Raw genomic sequence first — 21,426 nt, 5'->3', positions numbered from 1 at the left:
CACAAACATCCTCAGTAGTGTATATACAACATCTTGAAATGTCTCAACAGGTGGAAGAGCATCCCCACCCCGAAATCTCTTTGTCTCTTTATCTCTACATGTTTGTTTCTGTAGGATGACTAATTTGTTACCTACTTTTCATCTTAAACCAAAGATGAAGAAAAGTTCATTTTGAAGAAATAAGCATTTGAATTGGTGTAAATTGGAGGGAGGTTCTGTAAGATATACTCAGTATCGCTGTTCCATACTGTTGACACTATGCAAAAATGTTTTATTATACAGTATCCAAACAGATGAGTTTGTTCATTTTACATCCAATTATCTCGTTATGTTCCATGTGCACTTTTTGAATTGAAACTGAATTGTAACATTTTTATTTGACGTTACCACGAGTGAACTAGTTTTTGTCGATGTTGTTTACTGAAACCCTGAATAGACTTTCGGTATCTAGACAGTGTACCACGTATTCCCTATCAATATTTTCCCGTGATTATGACAAAAAAACAGAATATGAAACTTGTCGTTTCTCCATGTTCCCCACGCTTTCTTCTCTCCTCCGGACATCTTCGTCGTTCCAAACTCCGCCCTTTCCAACTCGACGAGCCGTGCCACCGTTCAAAACTTGCTCGTCGAGCTCTGCCTTCTCTCTAGCTCCTTTTTCCATCTTTTTTTGTGCTCTCTTCCACACCATCACATTCGCACTCCACGTCACGTACGTCAGAAGAGAGGACCTCCTGCTTCTTCTTCTTCTTCTACTCTTCTCCGCCCATCCGTCCCCTTCGACGTTGTCGTCGGCTTCTCAAATTGGCTACCCAGTCCAGTCGTCGGTCTCAACTTCGTAAATATTCTTTATGGTCATATGTTATTCGTGTCCAACTTTTTGTATTCTTCTAATCATTGAACTTGTACCATGTGGAATAGTTGGAATGAAGAATGTCGAGAATCGAGTGTTATTCTCCTTACTGGATAGTAGACAGACTAATGATACCGACGGGAAAGAAGAACATTTCGAGATTGCAGAAGCGTATGCATTGATGTCTGTGAAATATGAATAATTAACAATTTTCAGAAAACTCACAGTCCCCAACGAGGAGACTTCATTAGGAACGATATCAAAACTATCATCATTATCATCTGAACAAGAACATGTCCCCGCAGTTGTTCCAATGCTTAACTTTGACCCAAATCGATTGGAAAAAGCCCTTCGAACAAGTGAGTTTTCAGATGTCAATCCACCCAGAACTGTCATTCATTTTTATTCTTGATATGACATCAAGTCAAAATTCAAAGTCACAAGATTCCCCTTTTTCATTTTTCTTTTATATTCCATCCAGTTTTCCAATCCTCAAAGCCAAAACCCCCTCTTTCTCTTCCGGTTCTTCCACTCTTGTTGTTTTTGAGCATAAATAGATTCAATATCCTTTGATGTCTCTTCTCCAAAAGCTCATCAAACAAAATGTGACGGGACGAGTTAAGGACTAGTAGTTGGTGTCGAATGGTCCTGCGGAAACTATAGGTGTGTCCACTGAAAGAAATGCATTACTCTAACTAGTTTTTGGGGTTATTTTATAGCTTCTAGATGCCTCGATCCACCGTCGTTTTGATTTGTAGGAAGCAGTGAGAAGAGAAGAAATAAGAATAGGGCGGTCGGCGATGGGGTGTGCCGGGGCAAAGTTCAGAAAACAACGAAAACGATGTAATTTGGCAAATTGGATTTGAGTTGGGGGCAACACAGTTGTAAAATTTCTCCCAACAACTTGTTTGAAAAGGAGCAGGAGAGGAAGACAAAGTAAAACAAAAGATTGTGTTGTTGTGATAAAAATGTAGATGTTCATCATTATGATCCCATGGGACGAATTTGGGTCTTCTAATGCTTCCATAAAAGCGAGACCCAAGAAAAGTTCCATTTTTCTTGTTTCAGAGGGCTCAATTGATGGAACCGAGGAGGCTTTGTATCGGTCACTCTTGGATCATACGATATACGAAAAAGATGTGAGACCATGTATACATCATTCGCAACCAACAAATGTCACATTCGGCTTCCTGTTGAATCAAATTGTAGAAATGGTAAGTAAGGAAAAAAGAAGCAAATTTGTGAAAGTTGTAATTGTGTTTTTTTTTTCCTTTTTTGGTACATGAGTGTTTTGGTTCTTAATCTGAATTCCACTTAGGAGCATTTCAAGAGTTTTCTTTTTTTTTCCTTTTGGAGTGAAACTCTGTAAAAATGTTTGTTCGAGAATAGCTCAAAATAAGTACCAATGGTACGTTTGGTAAGAAGACATTTTTAAAATAATTTTTAATGGAATTTCTAGTTTTCGGTCGCGCAACAACAGAATAAAGCTCACAATGATGAACTCTTATTTTTCAGGATGAGCGAAACCAGGCGTTGACTACAAGGAGTTGGCTAAACATAAACTGGATGGATCCGAGATTATCCTGGAATGAAACGTTGTGGTCTGATATAAAAGCGATATATATCCCACACGCCAGAATCTGGAAACCTGACATCATTCTTGTTAATAAGTGAGTTCTATTATATTATCTGTATCTGAATAATCTTGAGATTTTCCCACTTATAAGTATTCAATTGGCTTGAAAAACAGATAGAACCTCTTCATTTGTCTATTGAATAGAACGCAAATCTTCCGGGTTTTTTTTCTGTCTCGCTCTTTTCATAGTATTCTTAGATTCCTGCTTTTTTCTTTGAAATAATTCATTCTGATCCCAACAAAACTCATAGACCAAATTGATGAGTTTTAATTTATGAAAATACCGGTGTGTGAAAAGAAAAATGAAGGGGCAAAAACGTAATTCTAATCCTAGGGTCTTTTCTCGCCGTTTTGCGTTGAGCTGTTAGTCAAATGAAAACAAAATAATTACTTGTTTTTGGCTCGTGAACGGTCGTCTCATCCTTCTTAAGGGGTCGAAGCTCTCATTTTTCTCTTTGCTCCTGCTGCTGTTGCTCCGTATGTTTTTGAGCCAACACACAGAAACAAACTCGGTGGCTTACATATCAGCAACCGAGACGACCAGCCCAACGTTACAACGTTCATTCAGATAAATATTTCAATTTGGTTGCGAACCCAACCAAACAAAAGAAAAAACAGAAAAGTGAGAAAAAATGTGGGGTCGCGCAGAAAATAAGACTCGTCCCCACACTTTTTCGGGTTTGATGTGCATGCAAATTAGTATTAGTTTTGACAAAAAACAAGCCCCGAGGCGTTCTATTTTTTTCTGCGCCTGGAAACTTTTGAAAGTGCGTTTTTTACTCCAAAACCAAAAAACCTAGTTTCTAAGAAAATCACACAATGTTTTGCATAATTTGACACAACTGCGCTCCCAAGTACATTGAATTTGCATGTTATTTTTTATGAAAATCAAAACTGACAGAAGCAAAAGCGGGGGAGAGCAAATCATTCGATTCAAATATAAAAGAGACATAAAAAAAAGAATATGGAATTAGAGATGAAGAGGGTATGGGGTTAATTATAATGAGATAGCGAGGGAGTGATCTCTGGAATGACATTTGTCTCGGGCACTTTTGAAACATGATGTGCTTCATGCATGACTGCAGTTTCAAATTATGTTTTAGAACTGGTATTTCCCAAGCTGCGCAAAAACTGTTTCCAAGAAAAAAGGGATGGAATCAAAACCAATTGCAGAAGTAATTATAGCACGTATCAAAAATAATAACAAAAAACGTTTCTGGAGGTATGGGGAATTGAACCCCAGCCCTCTCCCATGCTAAGGGAGCGCTCTACCACTGAGCTATACCCCCGCATATCTCCATTGGATCACTATTAAAATATATATATAAGCTAGTTCTTGCTACAGCAGAGAAATCTTCTAATCTCTCATATAAAACCCGTTTTCAGTGCGATTCGCGAATATTATGCGTCTCTTGTTTCAACGGATGTGATGGTGACAAGTGATGGGAATGTGACATGGCTATTTTCCGCATTGTTCCGGAGTTCGTGTCCAATACGAGTCAGATATTATCCATTTGATGATCAGGTATGGGAAAAGTAGTGGTGACTAACTACAAGAAAAACGACACTTTCAGCAATGTGATCTCAAATTCGCATCGTGGTCCCATGACATCACAGAGATCAATCTTGGGTTAAACACCGATAAGGGGGATCTGTCGAGTTACATGAATAACAGTGAATTCGATCTTGTCGATATGACAGCTGTACGGGAAGTTGTAAGATTTCCATCAGATACCAATAGTGATTGGCCAACAATTGTAATTAGGATTCATATGCATAGAAGACCATTATTTTATGTTTTTAATCATGTAAGTACACATTTATTGAGTACACATTCGTTTTATCCATTTTAGATTGTTCCCTGCGTTCTCATCTCCTCCATGGCTGTTCTTGGATTCTTGATGCCTCCAGAAACCGGAGAAAAAATCAATATGATCATCACCACATTGCTCTCTATGGGTGTTTATCTCCAATCAATTACTGAGTCCATTCCTCCGACATCTGAAGGAGTCCCTCTAATTGGTGAGTCAATTCTTCGTTCTAACAAATGACAACATGTATATTTTAGGAATGTACTATGTATCTTCTTTACTCATGGTGTGTCTCGCTACATGTGTCAACGTAATTACTCTAAACATGCATCGAAATGGAGCAGCAAATCAGGGAAGACATGTTCCAGCGTGGATGCAAAAGTGGATATTAGGATATCTGGCGACATTTATGAGGATGTCGATTAGAGAGCCAGATAGTATAGCCTTATTGAAAGCATCACAGGTATGACATACCATCTGTTATAGTTTTGTATCAAACTAATGTTGCAGAGTAAAAAGTCAACAATTCGTCGAAGTTCAATTCTTCGAGATTTGAAAAGAGTGAAAAACATGTCAAATGTTAGAGCGAAATCAAAAGAACAAAATGCAAATCGAGAGTGCGAGTGTATGGATCCACTTGTGGTATGTGTTCTAGTTTTTTGTTCCATGAATCAAAAAGAATTTTTCAGCACATTTACGCAGAATCAATAATGAGCTCACTGGTTGCCGATTCAAAGCCAATGAATGGGTCGACAATAAGAGAAGATTTCGCGAGTGAGAGTACTTTCTTAGGACGGGTTGTTAGTGATGGCGTAAGTATTATCTTTTGCTTGATAATATCCAAATGGAAAATTTCAGATAATGCCAAGAATATCTGCATCATCAAATTCAGTGTTGACAGAATTTGAAACAAGGTTTAGGAGGATATTGAAGAGGGTTTACAGAAGTCTTCAGCAACATGAAATCCGAGAAGAAGTGAGTATCCTTTGTAAATTTTGTTGGAAAAACTATTACTATTAATCATTTAAGAGGCGTTGTCTGTAAGATGAGGATTCCTCTTGGCACAGTTGCAAAAAGTTGTTTCAATCCGAACTCTTTTCACAGCATATGTACCCCTATGGTAGTGATTTACAAAAAATATGTCACCAGTCCTCTATGACGTCATCATAGGAAAATATGACCAATAATTGACTTTTCACCCAAAAATTCATAAAAATTTCAATTTTTCAAATAACTTTAGGAAACTTTGGCAACATGTTAGGAGTGATTTTGACTACCTCTACACAAATTTTCAGCCCCTCAGACACCCCAGAAACCGTTCAAGTTAATTCCATTTTCATGTTTTTCCAACTTTTCTCGAAAAATCCCTCTAGAAGTACTCAAATTTCAAATCGTATTCGTATTCTCCGCAAAAAGTTTTATTAGGTCCAGTAAAAATCATCAAAAAACCATTGCACCATTTTGAGATTTTTTGGTTTTTTCAAAAATCACATAAGGGTCCCCCCTTATGAAAAAAAATTTTCACGAAAAATTCAAAGAAAAAATTTGTTCCGAAAATAATCAGAATATTGAGAAAAGACTTAGAATAAACCAATTCCAAGATTTTACATCTCAGAAATTGGTTTGAACCGATTTCGTTTTTTTCTTCATCGAAATTTTTTCCCATTTTTTGACGTTTTCATCAATATTTTGTACTGAAGTACACAAATTTCAAGTAATGTACTTGATACTCGCTAAATTTAACAAATAATCAAAATAAGACAAATGAAAAACCATTGAACCATTTTGAGATATTTTCATTTATTTCGAAAATCACATAAGGGTCCCCCCCATGGAACACAATTTTTATCGAAAAAATATTTAAACATTATTTTGATTTAAAAACGTTCAAAACTCTTTTACTAAACGTCTTGTAATATTGCATCAATGTTCTGAACGTTTTTAAATCAAAATAATGTTTAAATATTTTTTCGATAAAAATTGTGTTCCATGGGGGGGGACCCTTATGTGATTTTCGAAATAAATGAAAATATCTCAAAATGGTCCAATGGTTTTTCATTTGTCTTATTTTGATTATTTGTTAAATTTAGCGAGTATCAAGTACATTACTTGAAATTTGTGTACTTCAGTACAAAATATTGATGAAAACGTCAAAAAATGGGAAAAAATTTCGATGAAGAAAAAAACGAAATTGGTTCAAACCAATTTCTGAGATGTATAATCTTGGAATTGGTTTATTCTAAGTCTTTTCTCAATATTCTGATTATTTTCGGAACAAATTTTTTCTTTGAATTTTTCGTGAAAATTTTTTTTTCATAAGGGGGGACCCTTATGTGATTTTTGAAAAAACCAAAAAATCTCAAAATGGTGCAATGGTTTTTTGATGATTTTTACTGGACCTAATAAAACTTTTTGCGGAGAATACGAATACGATTTGAAATTTGAGTACTTCTAGAGGGATTTTTCGAGAAAAGTTGGAAAAACATGAAAATGGAATTAACTTGAATGGTTTCTGGGGTGTCTGAGGGGCTGAAAATTTGTGTAGAGGTAGTCAAAATCACTCCTAACATGTTGCCAAAGTTTCCTAAAGTTATTTGAAAAATTGAAATTTTTATGAATTTTTGGGTGAAAAGTCGATTATTGGGCATATTTTCCTATGATGACGTCATAGAGGACTGGTGACATATTTTTTGTAAGTCACTACCATAGGGGTACATATGCTGTAAAAAGAGTTTGGATTGAAACAACTTTTTGCAACTGTGCCAAGGCCCAACACAAACATTCTCACTCTTACAGATAGTGCCTCTTAATGCTATAAACTAAAACAAAAAAGAAAAAAAGTTTCTGGAGGTATGGGGAATTGAACCCCAGCCCTCTCCCATGCTAAGGGAGCGCTCTACCACTGAGCTATACCCCCGCATGCCTCTTCTCTGTGTGTTGCAAATTAAACGCGGGCAGGTTTGCCGCATATCGGTGTGAAATGAGGAGGCAATAGACAGCAGCTGTCACTAATAGGGGACGTGTAATTTTGGAGGGCTTCCTAGAAATTGTTTCATATTTTCTGGTCGTAAATGTGGGATTGAAATAATAAAGATTTGAAATTGACAATATGGTTACTAGTACCAAATTATAAAATTTTTAAACAATAATTTCAGATTCTCGACGAAAGATCCCGAATCCAATGGCAGTGGCAACAACTGGCTTCTGTGGTCGATCGACTTCTGCTTTGTCTGTTTTGTACTGCAACATTGTTCACTATCATCTGCCTCCTTATTGTACCTGTAGCCTATCGTGATAATGACTCAATTATGTCAATTCTCAACTTTTTCTGATTTTTTCAATTTTTTCTTGTTTATTATCATAAATTCTCAAAACATCTCCCTACTTTTTCCATTTTGACGATGATCACAATGATGCGATATGAGATATTAGGCGCGTCAAATACGCCGCAGAGTTTTTTCTTTGAGAAACGATGGCGGCCGCCATCACGGAATACTTGATACCCAGGACTACTTTTTCTACCGTTTTCATTCCCATATAAAAGACAGATAGAATGTTAGAAATCTCATCAACGTCTTCTGACGATGACATTCGCTCTCACAGTTTCCTGCGCTACTAGCGTGGTAGTTATCACTGCCTCGTTATGCTCTGTTCTTGTTATTATGAATGATATCAACAAACTCAGCGAGGATATTTCTCTTGGTATGGAGAACTTCAAGGTCAGTGTCTATACATTTATTATGTTTTTTGTTATTGGAGTATTTTTGATTTCAGGACGTGTCTGATGTAACCTGGGGAAATATTATGGCACTTCATGGTGGAGCTCGTCAACAGTCTGGTTCCGTTCAACGTGATGTCAAGAAGCTCATGGGAATCAATCTCCGCAACAAGAGAAGTTCTGATGGCTGTCAATGTGAGGCCCGCGCCGCCGCTTGTCCAGCCGGACCACCAGGAGAGAAAGGAGAACCAGGACTTGGAGGACTTCCAGGACCAGATGGAGAGGACGGAAAGAACGGAGCACCAGGAGTTGCTCTTCTCGTCACTCATGATATTCCAGGTGGATGCATCAAGTGTCCAGCTGGACCACGTGGACCACGAGGAGATGCCGGACCACCAGGACCACCAGGAAACGGAGGTCGTCCAGGACAACGTGGAGTTCCAGGAGAGGCTGGAACCCCAGGACCAGTTGGAGAGCCAGGAGACAATGGACCACAAGGACCACAAGGAAGACCAGGACAACGTGGAGAATCTGGTCAACCAGGAACCGTTTACACTCCAGGAAATCCAGGACGTCCAGGACCACAAGGCCCACGTGGACCACAAGGAGAGCCAGGAAAGGACGGATCAAAGGGAAATCCAGGAGATGAAGGACGTCAAGGACACCCAGGAAAGAATGGAAGAACTGGAGCCCACGGAAAAGATGGAGCACCAGGAAAGTGTGGAAAGGAGGGACCAATCGGACCAGACGCTGGATACTGTCAATGCCCATCTCGCTCCAACTAATTTATTCATTGAATTTAATCTCTTTTTTGTATTCTCAATAAATTTTATGTGCAAAGAAAAGCTGAACAAAACTACAAAAAAAACAAAAAAGGAATCTTTTGTACTTTGCTCCAATCGTCCGTGAATATACACATATGATATAACAACAAAAACGAGCACCCCACATTATCAATTTTTGTACGTTACACACAAAAAAGCCGATTTGTTTTAGTTCTCAAAGATCTCGCCTTCTATCAAAAACTAACCTGCGGTCGACTCTTTAATTGGAAATATGAAATCAAAACTTCAAAGGTAAATTCTTATCAGTTTTTCTGTCATATGCTTCTCTATCATCGGTTTCCCTGCACACACACAAACATAGAAACTTACTTTTTTCTCTGTTCAGGCGTCGTTTTTTATTTTTTGTCGGAAAAAAGTTTTGTAGACAGTGAAAGCAAAACGAGGGACAGGTGCAAAAAACTGTCTAATCGTATAATTTTTCTTTTCGCATTTTCCAAATAAGGGTGTCTAATGTCAGATGACAAAAACGGAAAAAATGCTAGTTATTATTATAATAACGACTTCCATCCAATTACGCCTACTATTTCTTACGATTTTCATTACTTGTGTATTTTTTAACCTTTCAGCATAGATTAGTTCATGAAATTTATTATCTTTAAGGTTACTATACGTTTTTGTCATATACTCCGTTTTTTTCATCTCTCAAAAACCGCTCTCTTTTCAAACGATGTATGTACATAAAATTTCGTACTTTCTTTTTTCATGTTCCATCTTCTCGTTTACTGCTCAACCCAACTCTTTTCATTTTTATTCTTGTTTCATTCTTCAAAAATTTCTTCTTCATTTTTTCTTATCCTTCTACTATTCTTTGAATAAATAACTGTGGAAAAACAAAGAGATAATTTTCTATTCTAAATTTAGAAAACCCAAAATTTCAATCAATTTGATGGACTGATAATTGAGTAAAACCAGAAGCAACCCGAAAATCGAAATGCCGCGGAGAGGCACAACATCCAGTAATTTTGGGCTCTCCTGGAGTCTTGTCGACGTTTTATCCAGCACTACAGCAGTTGTACAGGTCAGTTTTTATCCGATTCTGTTAAAACCCCCGGTCACTGAGTTCTCATCATAGTATGAAATGTACGGTTATCGGGGTATATTTGTGTTAAGGCAATAAGAGGTGTAAATTGATAACGCGTATCGGCTACAAGACATACATTGAAATTACTAGTGTTGTATGTATTTTTGGAAGTATTGTTGTTATTGTTTGCGTTTCTTTTATGATACTCATGTTTCTACTTCCATCAATTCGTTTGGTAACCATATACATTAGTAATCTTGCTCAAAATGTTTCTATTCGCATGTGTAAAAGTTTCTAACCACCAAAAAGAGAAAAATCTTCTGGTAGGTGCTTTTGTGATTTAGGATTAGTGACGTCATTGAGCATCTGAAACTGGAATAACTGATTTGAAACGAAGCAAATGCAGGCAATAGTAGAATTCAGCTGTTTCCACGTCAAATAGCTTTTTTTGAGAAGAACGTTTTTATGGGAGGTAGAAACAATGTTTTTCGAGTTTTGAAAATAATTACAGAAGAAGTTCAAGAGACAATGTTTCTCCTAGTTGAACGGATGACCTCTTTTTTTTTTGATAAAGTGACACAGGAGCCAATCTTTTTTTTTTCGACCGATGAGTCATATAATCTTATCATTACATTTCTGGACACTCAGTACTTTGCACACCACACACCTGGCCCACCGCGGTGGACTCATTCGAACTCCAAAGAGTCCTCTCCCATTCTATTCCGGCTCCATGATAAATTTGCTCTTGTGATAGCTCACCTACATCTGTCTGCGTCTCTCTAATTTGAGTGATCCATCAACAATAAATGATGATGATAGAGAAGAAAGAGAAAAGAGTGTCATTTCATCCGTGGTCCGCAATTGATCTATTGGTAGAAACGCATAATATGTTGCTCTGAGACTTTGTACTTGAGTCGACCCAAAAAGCTACGAGCGTTCTCTTCTCTCATCCATCTTATCCGTCTATCGTGGACAGTCGCATATTGGTCCTCCTGCTTTCCCCTCCGACACTTGACCTAATCTGCACATTCGTCTCGTTTTCCGATATATGTTTATTATTGTAAAATAATGGGGGTATAATGTAGTGGGTTGAGTGTGAGTCAGAGATCTCTTGTAAACAGTTTCAAACATTATTTAGATCACGCATAGCTTAGATTATTTTCATAATAATTTAGCTTACACCCATATCTTTGCTAGTTTTACACAAGTATTTTAATTTAAAACTCTGGATATGTCCACATTTATATCATTCATACCATTTTTCCAAAAAGATTTTCTGTTGACACTTTAGACATGATTTGCATTATGAGAATAATGATTGTTATTATTATTTCTTATATATTCAATGTACACAAGAAAAATAAGCATACTCAAAATATTGTTTGTATTAGAAAATGAAGAAAAACGAGGAGCCCAAACGTTCTTCACACATCTGGCATAAAGGGTCCCTTTACTCTTCTCAACCAATTGCCCTCTGCATCTACAAAGTGCCCCTGGTCCTAAGCACATTCTACCACACCCACCGCATTCTTCTTTCCTCACTCATCTGCTCATTTTTTTTACTTGGTCGCCTACATTATCTCACTTTTGTCACTTTTCCTTTCAGAATCTTGTTTCATGCGTATTTTTTCTTGACTAGTCGGTTTTCTGGGCGGAAGAGAAATGGGGAAATGGTGTAAATCTTAGCAACACTCACTGGTTTTGTCTTTCTCTCTCTATATCTCACTTCATAAGGACGCATAATTGTGGGGCCTTACCGTCGGGCGGCAACCGTAACTTGCCCTATTGTTACACACCTTTTTTCACTTTGGGGGAAATGAAGGAAAAAAGTGGAGAAAGAGATTTTTTGGGTTGGTTTAATTCGGCAACACAATCTCTTCTTCTTTCTCTCTCTTTTTATATTTCTTTTGCCTTTCTGCAAACAACGTCCGGATACTACCTTTAACCCCCGATATAATTCGCGCGTTCATTTTCGGTTTTTGAAATGATGAGTGACTATGAATCAGAAATTCGAAACGGGTGATTTTTTGTGAGATGTTTCACCATATATGAATTAGTATATGTACTTGTTAACGCCTTAAAAAATCTTAATCGGAAAATTTGGATGTTTTTTGAACATAGGCTTGAGTTTCTGTGTACGATGTTTTTAAAGCTGTCATTTTTCGCACTTCCGACATGCATTGTTTTGATGCAAATAAACAAACATTTATTTTCCCGGAAAATATACATTTTGTCATTAGTGTGATGTCTTAAGTCGTAAAATATTCATGAGAAAACATGATGAAAACTCATCTGTTCTTTCTCAATACTGACCTTCCAATCAAAAAGAAATAAGGATGTCAAATTAGAAAAACGTGATGGTCAATTCGACGCTCTCGATATGTCCGATCATGATGACGATTACAAAATTTTTATTTCTTTTCTAATTTCTGTTTCTCTTATTCGATTTCAATTTCGATTTCCGCGCGGAAATCAATAGATCCTAATCTTGACGGCGGCTAGGCTGATTGCGCCCCGCCGATCGGTTTCAACAGACAAAATGGAGAGGGAGGAGGAAAAAAGTAGGAGAGAGGATGAGAACAGGACAGGCGTGTAGATATGGGAGAGATGCCCCCTCGAACATAATTGATTTCTTTCGAGATTTGAGGTGTGTGTATGTCGGGAGAGAGAGGTTGAGCCGTTTTTCAATCGGTCACTATTTTAACATATCTTGTTTTTGAATACGGATACATTCGGATATGATGTATTTAGATCTGGTTTCATAAAATTTTTACTGGAAGAAAGCGTTTTTGGTTCTATATACATATGAACAGTTTTGCTTTTAATGTTGAGATCTGACTAAAAAGTTAAATTTGACCGTTTGAGTCATCTTTCTACTCAAGCTACCTGGCTATTCGGCTTTATAGGGCAAACAAAAATAAATATTCCTTTCACACGTTCTCATAATATTAAATTAATAGGCTTACCACCATTCCTATTGGTTTTTTAATTGCCAGGTTTTTTTTTGCGTTATTGTCATTTTTGGTCTTGAAAGAAAGTTTCGCCTCTTTTAAAATCCCAAAAAACACAAACTTCGAAATTGGTTCTGATGTTCTAGAAAAATGTTGAAATTTGAACGGAACATCTATGCGTGGTCACACAGAACCACCGGAAATCGCTCAGTTTTGTCGAGTCTGTTATGAGACACCGGTCATTTCAAACAAAAAAATAATTATCACGAGGATATCTAGTTTCAAATGTTCTCTGTTTGGAAACGGCATTAACGGATTCATATTTCTTTAAATTCAGTACTTACCGGGCCTTGGATCCCTCAAAACACCATTTTTCGTTTTTTCATGCTCCAACTTGTATGTTCAACTTATTTCATCATAATAAAAACACGAGGAACAGCAAGTCACTTCCTTCTCAAGTTTCAATATCCCTGATGGACCTCCTTCTTCTTTTATCTCCCTCTTTTTCAACTATATCTTTTGTTATATCCCTTTTTCCTCGGGAGCCGCAGCAACATTTGCAAACAGAGATCAAAACCTGGATGAATTCCAGAAATTTCTTTACTTTTAGGTCTTTTATATTGATTGAATAGTGCTGACTAACATAAATGTTCTGGAAAAATGAAAAAAAAAATTGGCCACACCCCTTCCTGTTTTGTTTATATTCGGGATCTGATACATTTCGAAATTATTGAATTATTTTTCGAATTGAACAATGAATCATTGATGTCCTATTGACCGTTTTGAGAGACTGAATATGATTTCTAGTTTCATTTTTGATCCAATAGTACACCGATTGTTATTGTTTCTCTATCAGTGTTCACTATTGTGTTTCATTTTTACACATTCTTATGTCAAACTCCGTGATAATCATGAGTTATCATTAGAAATCCGTTGAACAAACATTTTCGTTTTCCGTATTCACTCTTCTCTCTGGATACAACATATATCATTGGTCACTCTACTCCTTCCGAATACTTTCACTGTCTGACCACTCTTCATTGTGTTATGTCATTGTCATCATCCTCATTCCAATCCGCCACTAGCAAAAAGTTCAATGAACTGTGAACACTCAGTTTTAAGTGAGAGGAGAAATAATCCGCCCTGTTTTGACCATTTCGCATAAATAATCGTGTTGATTGAATATAATTCTTGCCAGTACCGTACCACTCTCCAAATATGTAGCCATTTCCATTTTGGGTTAAGTCGTTATTTTCTCACGACTTGGATCCTAGAAAGGTGGCGGCGGATAATGCGCTTTTCTCGAGTGGACAGTGGAGACATCAAGCTTGTGTTGAGTGGACAAAATGTGTATGTGTGTGGTCGTGGAGAGTCAGAGCACCTCTAGTTCACATGGGACATGATCCAGAGCATTTCAGTGGGGTAAAAAAAGAGCAAATTAATGTTTTATTAATGATGCATTGGCAAATGAAATAACTGGGTGGTATCAAAATTTGTATTCAGTTGTTTAGGTAGACGAATTCAGAGATTCTCATGATGTATAAGATTTCGAAGTACTATTCTTCTTGGACTAGTTTTATGAGTTCATAGATTTTTTGTCCGACTCCTATTCCGGTATATTTTTATTTGCTACATACAGTTCAAAGTACATATGAAAAATAGCCTGAACAAATACGGTAAACATATTGCTCCAAAGAAAAAATCAAAGACCTTCTAATACCTAATTCTCTCGTCTGTCAAGTTCTCTCAATCCTCCCACAATAAAGTGTGAGGAACGACCTGATCGGAAGGACACCCTTTAGGCATTGTGCAAACTTCTTCTCGTCCATTTGTCCTCCTCCTTCTTCGTCTCTTTACCGGGGCATAGTAGACTCATTTCTGTGAGGGCACTGAGGTAGAGAGACTCTCTATGAGCGTGTCAAACTGTTAGATAGTACACCTGATCACGAGTGTACAGACAGTCCTGTCCGGTGCGACAATGTGAGGGGTAGTGGTGAGCGGCAGCGTGTGTTATACCGCTATGACATTGCGACGCACCCCTGTATTGGTCTCTTCTCCTATCTGTAATCTTTCTGCGTCTCTTCTACCTGTTTCTTTCTCTCGTGTTGTTTTTTATCCTCACCCCAACCCTCTTCTACCTCCTCCTCCTTCCTCCTCAAACTCATAATGGTCCGCAACAATTAGTGCGCCGGTTTTGACCTAAATAGACTATTCATTCTGCGATAAGCTCTTTTATTCTGATGGGATCCTGCCTAAAAGCTGTCCAAAAAGTTGTTCATAAAGGAATTAGTAATTATTTGCCGCTTATCTCTGAAAAGGTAAATTGGTTTTCATTTATTTCTATTTTTGCATCAAACCTGTCCCAATTTCTTGTTTAATCGCAAAACTAGCTATAAATCAGAGAAAATGACTTAAGATAAGAGAGTGATCACCATTTTTCCCATTGATTCTGTTTCTACCTATCTTCATTTTGGGAAAATGTTCGAAATTGAAACAAATGTAATTTCCAATTAAGTTTCTCTTAACTCTCATTTTTTCTGCCGTTGATTAGTACGTATTATTATTATTTTTCGAGTGGTTTTAAATTCGAAATTTCAAGGCACAAACGTGATGAACTTTCAAGCAGAAAAAAAAGATTCCAATAAATCATATTCATTCGAAAAATTAATTCAGTTTGGGTTAGTTTGTGACTCCCGCTCCAGTAATAAATTATTTTTCGCCCATATGAAAACAAAAATATGTCAATTTTTGCTATTTTGCGGTTATTCTAGAAACGAGAAAGAGACAGCAATACTAAAACAAAATTATAATTTGGTCAGAAGTGAGTTCTTTTCAGAAAAGAGCGGCCCACTGAACAGCTCTGACGACTGAGCAGTTGTTTAGTGCTAGTCTAGGTGTGAAAGATCATTTTTTCCAGTTTGAATTCAACGTCTCTAAAACTGAATTGTTCAGAATGTTTGCGGGTGATAGAAATAGTGCGAATTTTCAAGGAATCATTTTATTTTCAGATGATTTTTCAACTTCACGGGGTATAACTGATATGTTTTTGAAACTCAATCAATTAATAGTTTTATTGTGAATGAAAGTCTCAAAAATCTCTATCCCTCCCGTTATTCCCGCCTGATGGAGCATCCATCTGGTGACCTTGACACCGTTTGTACTTGCTCCTCAACATTAGTCCCTCCAATTTAGAGACGCCTTTCATCAATCTTTTTCCGCGTCACCTCATCTTAGTACACTTTCGTTTTTTTCAATACTATATTTCTCCTCCTTCGAGTCCACACCCCCATTTCATAACGCCCATTTCTTATTCTTTTATTCAGTGAAACCAAACTAACCAGCTGCTACTCTGACCTATATACCTGTATCGGGGCGATAAAAGATTGAGAGGAAACGGCAGATATAATAAGAAAAAAGTCTTGATTTATTCCATATTCTTCCTCTTTTCCCTCCATTCATAGCTATTCAATTGGGTCTGTTCTGACCTTTACGCTACTATGTCAATCCGAGTTTGTCCAACACATCATTGAGTCATTCCGGTACCTTATCGTTTCGGACAATATACCTCTGCTGACATGGTTCTCTATGTCAGACTCGTCTATAAAGTAATGTTTACTCTTAGCGAAACGAACAAAAGTGGGGAGAAAACACGGGGGGAGGTGTAGAGAACAGCGAATAATACAGTGCGCTCTGCTCTATTCTGATGCCGACACATGAGAGCTTTCTTTCAAAAAAAATTATATGAAAAAACTTATTATATTCATTTCAGGTACCCATGAGCTCGGGGAGCGAGCTCTGGATTGGGTGCGCCCGATGGTTACGTGATCTGAACGTGCTCACAACGGATAAAAATGGAACCATTGTTGAATTCGCTTCAATTTTGAGAGATGGTATTCTTCTCTGCCGCCTTGCAAATACGTTGGTACCAAATGCCATCAACCAAAATGATATTATCAAGGCACAACAGCAAACTCAGGTAATCATCATGATTTATTTTATACTAATTGAATGTATTTTTTCAGTTTACATGTACTCGTAACATCCGATTGTTTGTCAACTTTTGCAAATCACACTTCAAAATGCAAGACTCGGATCTGTTCAACCCGGAAAAGTTGTATCACATGGACGGATTTCAGCAAATTCTCAAAACGCTGTCAATCTTATCACATACTGATGAGTCGATCCGACGTGGAGTAAAGTGGGTTATTCTTCCAGTTTATAAGTAGAAATCAACATTTTCAGCCCATTCCCCGAGACAACTACAAGTCAGGAGAGTTCATCATGTTCCCCTTGCTTGGATTTCAACGACGATGAGGATATTTATCAATCGCTTCCAAAAGACATTGATTCCGTCAATCCGGATGAGACAATCTACGGCCCTATCACAAGGTAAGAGAATACAATGAAGGTTTTCATAAGAATTAATTTTTTAGCGCGGAAGAAAAGCAGAATGAGCAGGTCTATGACCGAATCGTGACAAATCGGAAACCCAGTATGAATGAAAACGATGTTAGTTTTATTTTCTCTTTCCATTTTCAGCTTATATCCATCAATTTATAGCTCAAAACGTCCAGCAGCAACATTAAAGACCTCCGCGTCAAAGAGTTGTATGATACGGAAGTTAACTACGTGAGATCAGCGCTTGGACAGCTCATCGATATTTTCTACAAGCCTCTGAAGGAGATTATCTCTACTGAACAGTTCAAAACCGTCTTTGCAAACATTGAACCTATTCATAAATTTCATGTGTCTTTGCTCGCGGATTTGGAATATCCAGTAAACTTTACTTGGGGTATTTCTGAAGAGAAAGTTCCAAGACCGACGACATTGAATGGAATTGAAGCTCCGAGGACTATTGGGGAAGTGTTTGTAAAGTAAGAAAAAATATTTTGTGTTTGCAAAATACCTTAAACTGAAAAGAGCAGAACATTTTGAAATCCACATCCATTTTTAGGTATCGCGATCAATTTCTCATTTACGGAAAATACTGCAGTAACCTGCTGGACAGTCGAGAGATGATAAATAGCTTGCTGAACACAAACGAAAAATTTGCGAAGTTAGTTAATGAATCGGCACAACAAGCAGGATGTAAATTCAGCCTCAATGATCTCCTCTGTGTCCCATTCCAACGAATCACAAAGTATCCATTGCTTCTGAAGGTGATCTTTAAAATTTAAAAAAACTTGAAATTTAATAATCTATTCAGGAATTGCTGAAAAAATGTGATATGAGCAGTCCAGATAGAAAATCGTTAGCTGAAGCGGTTGAAGTGATGGAAGACGTTTGTAACTATATTAATGAAGAATCCCGTGATACGACTTCTAAGAAGATGATTGATGAGATTGAGAAGAGCATTGTTGATTTGGCGATGCCAGAAAATGTGAAACTTCATGATTATGGACGTGTTAATTTTGACGGTGAAGTTAAAATGTCTGAATCAACAGCAACCACATATGGGAAGGCGAAACAACGATACGTTTTCCTTTTCGATAAAGTGATTGTGGTTTGCAAAACAATGACCAAGATGCCGGTGAAAGAAAAAAGTCCCTCAGGATCAAACCTCAAATCAAATACTTTTACTTACAAAAACGCCTATATAATGTCGGAGCTCAATATCGATCAAAACGTTTCTATCGACACAAAATCTGGAGGAACAATCACGCGAAGAACTCAATATGTTATTCATATGCATCGAGATAGGAATGAAGGGAGTGAAATCACTCAGATTTCGTTCTATTTCAAGAACGAAGCAACTCGATCAGCTTGGATGACTGCTCTTCTCCTATCCAAGTAAGATTCAGATTTGATACAGTGTAAAAATCTAATTTTTGTATTTAAAGATCAAATGTGTCGCCTACTGAATATCTCCGCGATACCAATCACAAGGTTTCATTTCACAGTCTTAGAGTGGACTTGGAGAAACCATATACGTGTGGTGTTTGTGAGAAATTGATGAAAGGGTTGCGGTACCAAGGATATAAGTGTGAATGTAAGTGAAGAAAATTTGAAATAAATTGAATGCTGCTATTCATTTCAGCGTGTGAAATGATAATGCACAAGGATTGTCTCGGTCTCAAGAAATGTGAGGCTATTCGTCGATCTACACACGAACACAGAAGTTCTCACAGTTTTAACATCAGTAGACCACGTTTAACGGTCCGTGAAGGCGACGTCGTTACTGCCAGCTCAACAGTCATTCCACAAGATCTGTCGTACCTTCAGTTCACAAAGGGAGACACAATTGAAGTGATCAAAATGCAGTCTCATAATCGGTTCACTGGTTGCGTCTCGAATAATCGCAACAGAACGGGACTTGTACATCTCGACCACATTTCTAAACCACGGGTAAGGTTAAAAGAAAAAAAATGCTTCGCGCGCAACTTAAGATTGCTGCCACTGCTTTGAGCACTTTTTGTAAATAGCCTTTTCTGATATATACTATTAGAGTCAAAGTTTGCATCGTGGCAAACGAATGTGAAATCACTCAGGTAATGAGAATCCACATGCTCTAAAGTTACAGAATATGAGCAATACGCGATGAGTCGTCTGGCTCGTAATGTTTGCTATTCCACACGCGATGTACTTGATGTTTAGACACTAGTTAGTATCATCGTTGCGTTTGAACACCTGTTAAATTAAAATGAGAAGCAATGAGCAGTATCGCCTTTCCTTCTCTATTTCTCTTGTCATCTAACACTCTTTCTCAACCGGCGCAATATATTTCCCAGACCACGCCGATTCCTATAGGTGTGACTCATCTCTTTTTCTATCTGCAAACTTGTAGGCGGAGCGGAAAACTTTCTTGAGGTGGAGAGAAGGGAATAAACAGTTTTCATATATTGCACATTCTAGAGCTCTTTTCTCTTTTTTTCAAGTTCATTTTCCAATATTGGAAATATTCAGACCACATCGATGATCGGACTCAGCCCAATGGAATCGCCAGCTGGATCGATTGTTCGCATCGGCCGACACGAATCGACTGTTTTACCGAATAAACCGTTATCTGATCCGTAAGTCGTCGTTTACCTACACGAGACTATATCCGCTTCGCACCTCCCTAATTCACTTGATTTTCCTCCTCTGCTTCCTATTTTTAATCGCACGTGCAATGGTATTTATAGTTGCCACGTAAGTGAGAAAACACGCACCGACCTTTTTTGTTTTTGTATCCCTATCTTTCTGACGGTCTGTTTTCAGTAGTGCCAGAAGCTCTGATCCCCAGTTGTCAAGAACATCGCGCACTTCTTCTACATCTACGGTTAATGGGAACAATGAAAATGGGCGGCCTCAAGAATACGTTAACACTGAGATAGCGGGTTTCAGATGGTATATGGGTGAGATGGAACGAACTAAAGCGGAGAGCACGTTACGTGGAACACCGAATGGTACATTTTTGGTCAGATATAGCAAGAACCGTAAACAGACTGCAATCAGTTTGAGGTGAGAGTCGAAGCATCAAAAATATTGGTTAAAGTTTACGTTTTCAGCTATAAAAATGATGTGAAGCACATGATTATTGAGAAGAATCAAGATGGGAAAATGTATTTGGACGAAGATTACATTTTCAATTCTACTGTGGTCAGTTGACATTCTGTTTTATTTATTATAGATACCAAATCGAATTTTTTCAATCAAAAATCGAATTTGTTTTCAAAAATTTTGTCCTAGACTTAAATAAATAGCATTTTCTATTATAGGAGCTCGTGCAATACTATCGTGACCACAACTTGATTGAGATTTTCCAAGCACTTGACACATGTCTAAAAGTTCCATATTCAGCATGCAAGGTGAGTCATTGAAGAAGGTCGAACGGAAGAGAAAATTGAAATTTGTTCTCGTTTTGACAGATGATATGAAGATTGATAAAGAAGAACTAATAGAGAAGATTAGTCATCAATATAACAAGAGTTTTCCGAGAAAAACCCGTAGAATTAGTAGATAAAACCTGACCGGAAACCATTAACCCCTTTTTTAGAGTACACTGAGTCCAGTTATTGAGCACCGCACTAACTACAATAAATAAACAATATATCTTTGGAGGTCTACAAAGCTGTGCACGACTACGATCCCCCTTCTCCCAACAGCGACGGCAAATTTCTTTCGTTCAAAACTGGTGACACCGTTGTATTACTAGACACTGTAGGAGAGGATCGAGGATGGTGGAAAGGTCAAGTTAACAACAAGGTAGCATACATTTCAAGTAAACTTGAAAACTAATTCCAGTTTTTCAGACCGGATTCTTTCCGCTGAGCTACGTCAAAGCCCTCGAATCAATCTCTGATGATAATGGACCATCCACACCAACGTCTTCCAGCTCTTAAGTTTTTCACCTTCTATAAATGTACTCAATTCCTAAAACTTGCCGATAGAAATACTGATTAGATCTTCATTAGACCCTTTTTCAATTTCTCTTGAACAAACTCCCCCAAACAACATTTTTGATTAAAATCTCACAACTTGTACGTGTTTAGTGCTTAATTTTGATATCGCTTCAATTCCTTCTTGTCCATTTCCCTTATTGTCAACCCTTCAAAAATGCCATTGAAATTTGTGATGCCTCCTTCCTACTGTCCCATTCTCTCACAACATAG

At 37.6% G+C, this 21,426-nt stretch overlaps 2 protein-coding genes across 2 annotated transcripts; both read left to right on the top strand.

The window, feature by feature from the left end:
- Nucleotides 1–851: 851 nt before the first annotated feature.
- GCK72_023267 (uncharacterized protein) lies at nt 852–7,632 on the top strand (the record flags this gene model as incomplete). Its single annotated transcript, XM_003106625.2, has 12 exons — nt 852–1,024; nt 1,070–1,212; nt 1,922–2,067; nt 2,369–2,523; nt 3,876–4,014; nt 4,064–4,297; nt 4,343–4,511; nt 4,558–4,763; nt 4,811–4,942; nt 4,990–5,112; nt 5,159–5,275; nt 7,456–7,632. 12 exons carry the CDS (start codon nt 852–854, stop codon nt 7,630–7,632), a joined length of 1,914 nt encoding a protein of 637 aa, XP_003106673.2.
- An 8,978-nt stretch (nt 7,633–16,610) lies between these two features.
- Nucleotides 16,611–21,156, top strand: GCK72_023266 (uncharacterized protein; the record flags this gene model as incomplete). Its single annotated transcript, XM_053735314.1, has 15 exons — nt 16,611–16,811; nt 16,858–17,033; nt 17,078–17,224; nt 17,269–17,344; nt 17,396–17,709; nt 17,790–17,994; nt 18,042–18,625; nt 18,676–18,824; nt 18,873–19,180; nt 19,739–19,845; nt 20,033–20,275; nt 20,323–20,413; nt 20,533–20,622; nt 20,876–21,019; nt 21,067–21,156. 15 exons carry the CDS (start codon nt 16,611–16,613, stop codon nt 21,154–21,156), a joined length of 2,925 nt encoding a protein of 974 aa, XP_053578880.1.
- Nucleotides 21,157–21,426: the final 270 nt, after the last annotated feature.

The sequence above is a fragment of the Caenorhabditis remanei genome, chromosome X (genome assembly GCF_010183535.1).
Source record: "Caenorhabditis remanei strain PX506 chromosome X, whole genome shotgun sequence".
Classification (NCBI taxonomy): domain Eukaryota; kingdom Metazoa; phylum Nematoda; class Chromadorea; order Rhabditida; family Rhabditidae; genus Caenorhabditis; species Caenorhabditis remanei.
Note: the sequence above shows the minus strand (reverse complement) of the source record. Positions and strands in the feature narration are given on the sequence as shown.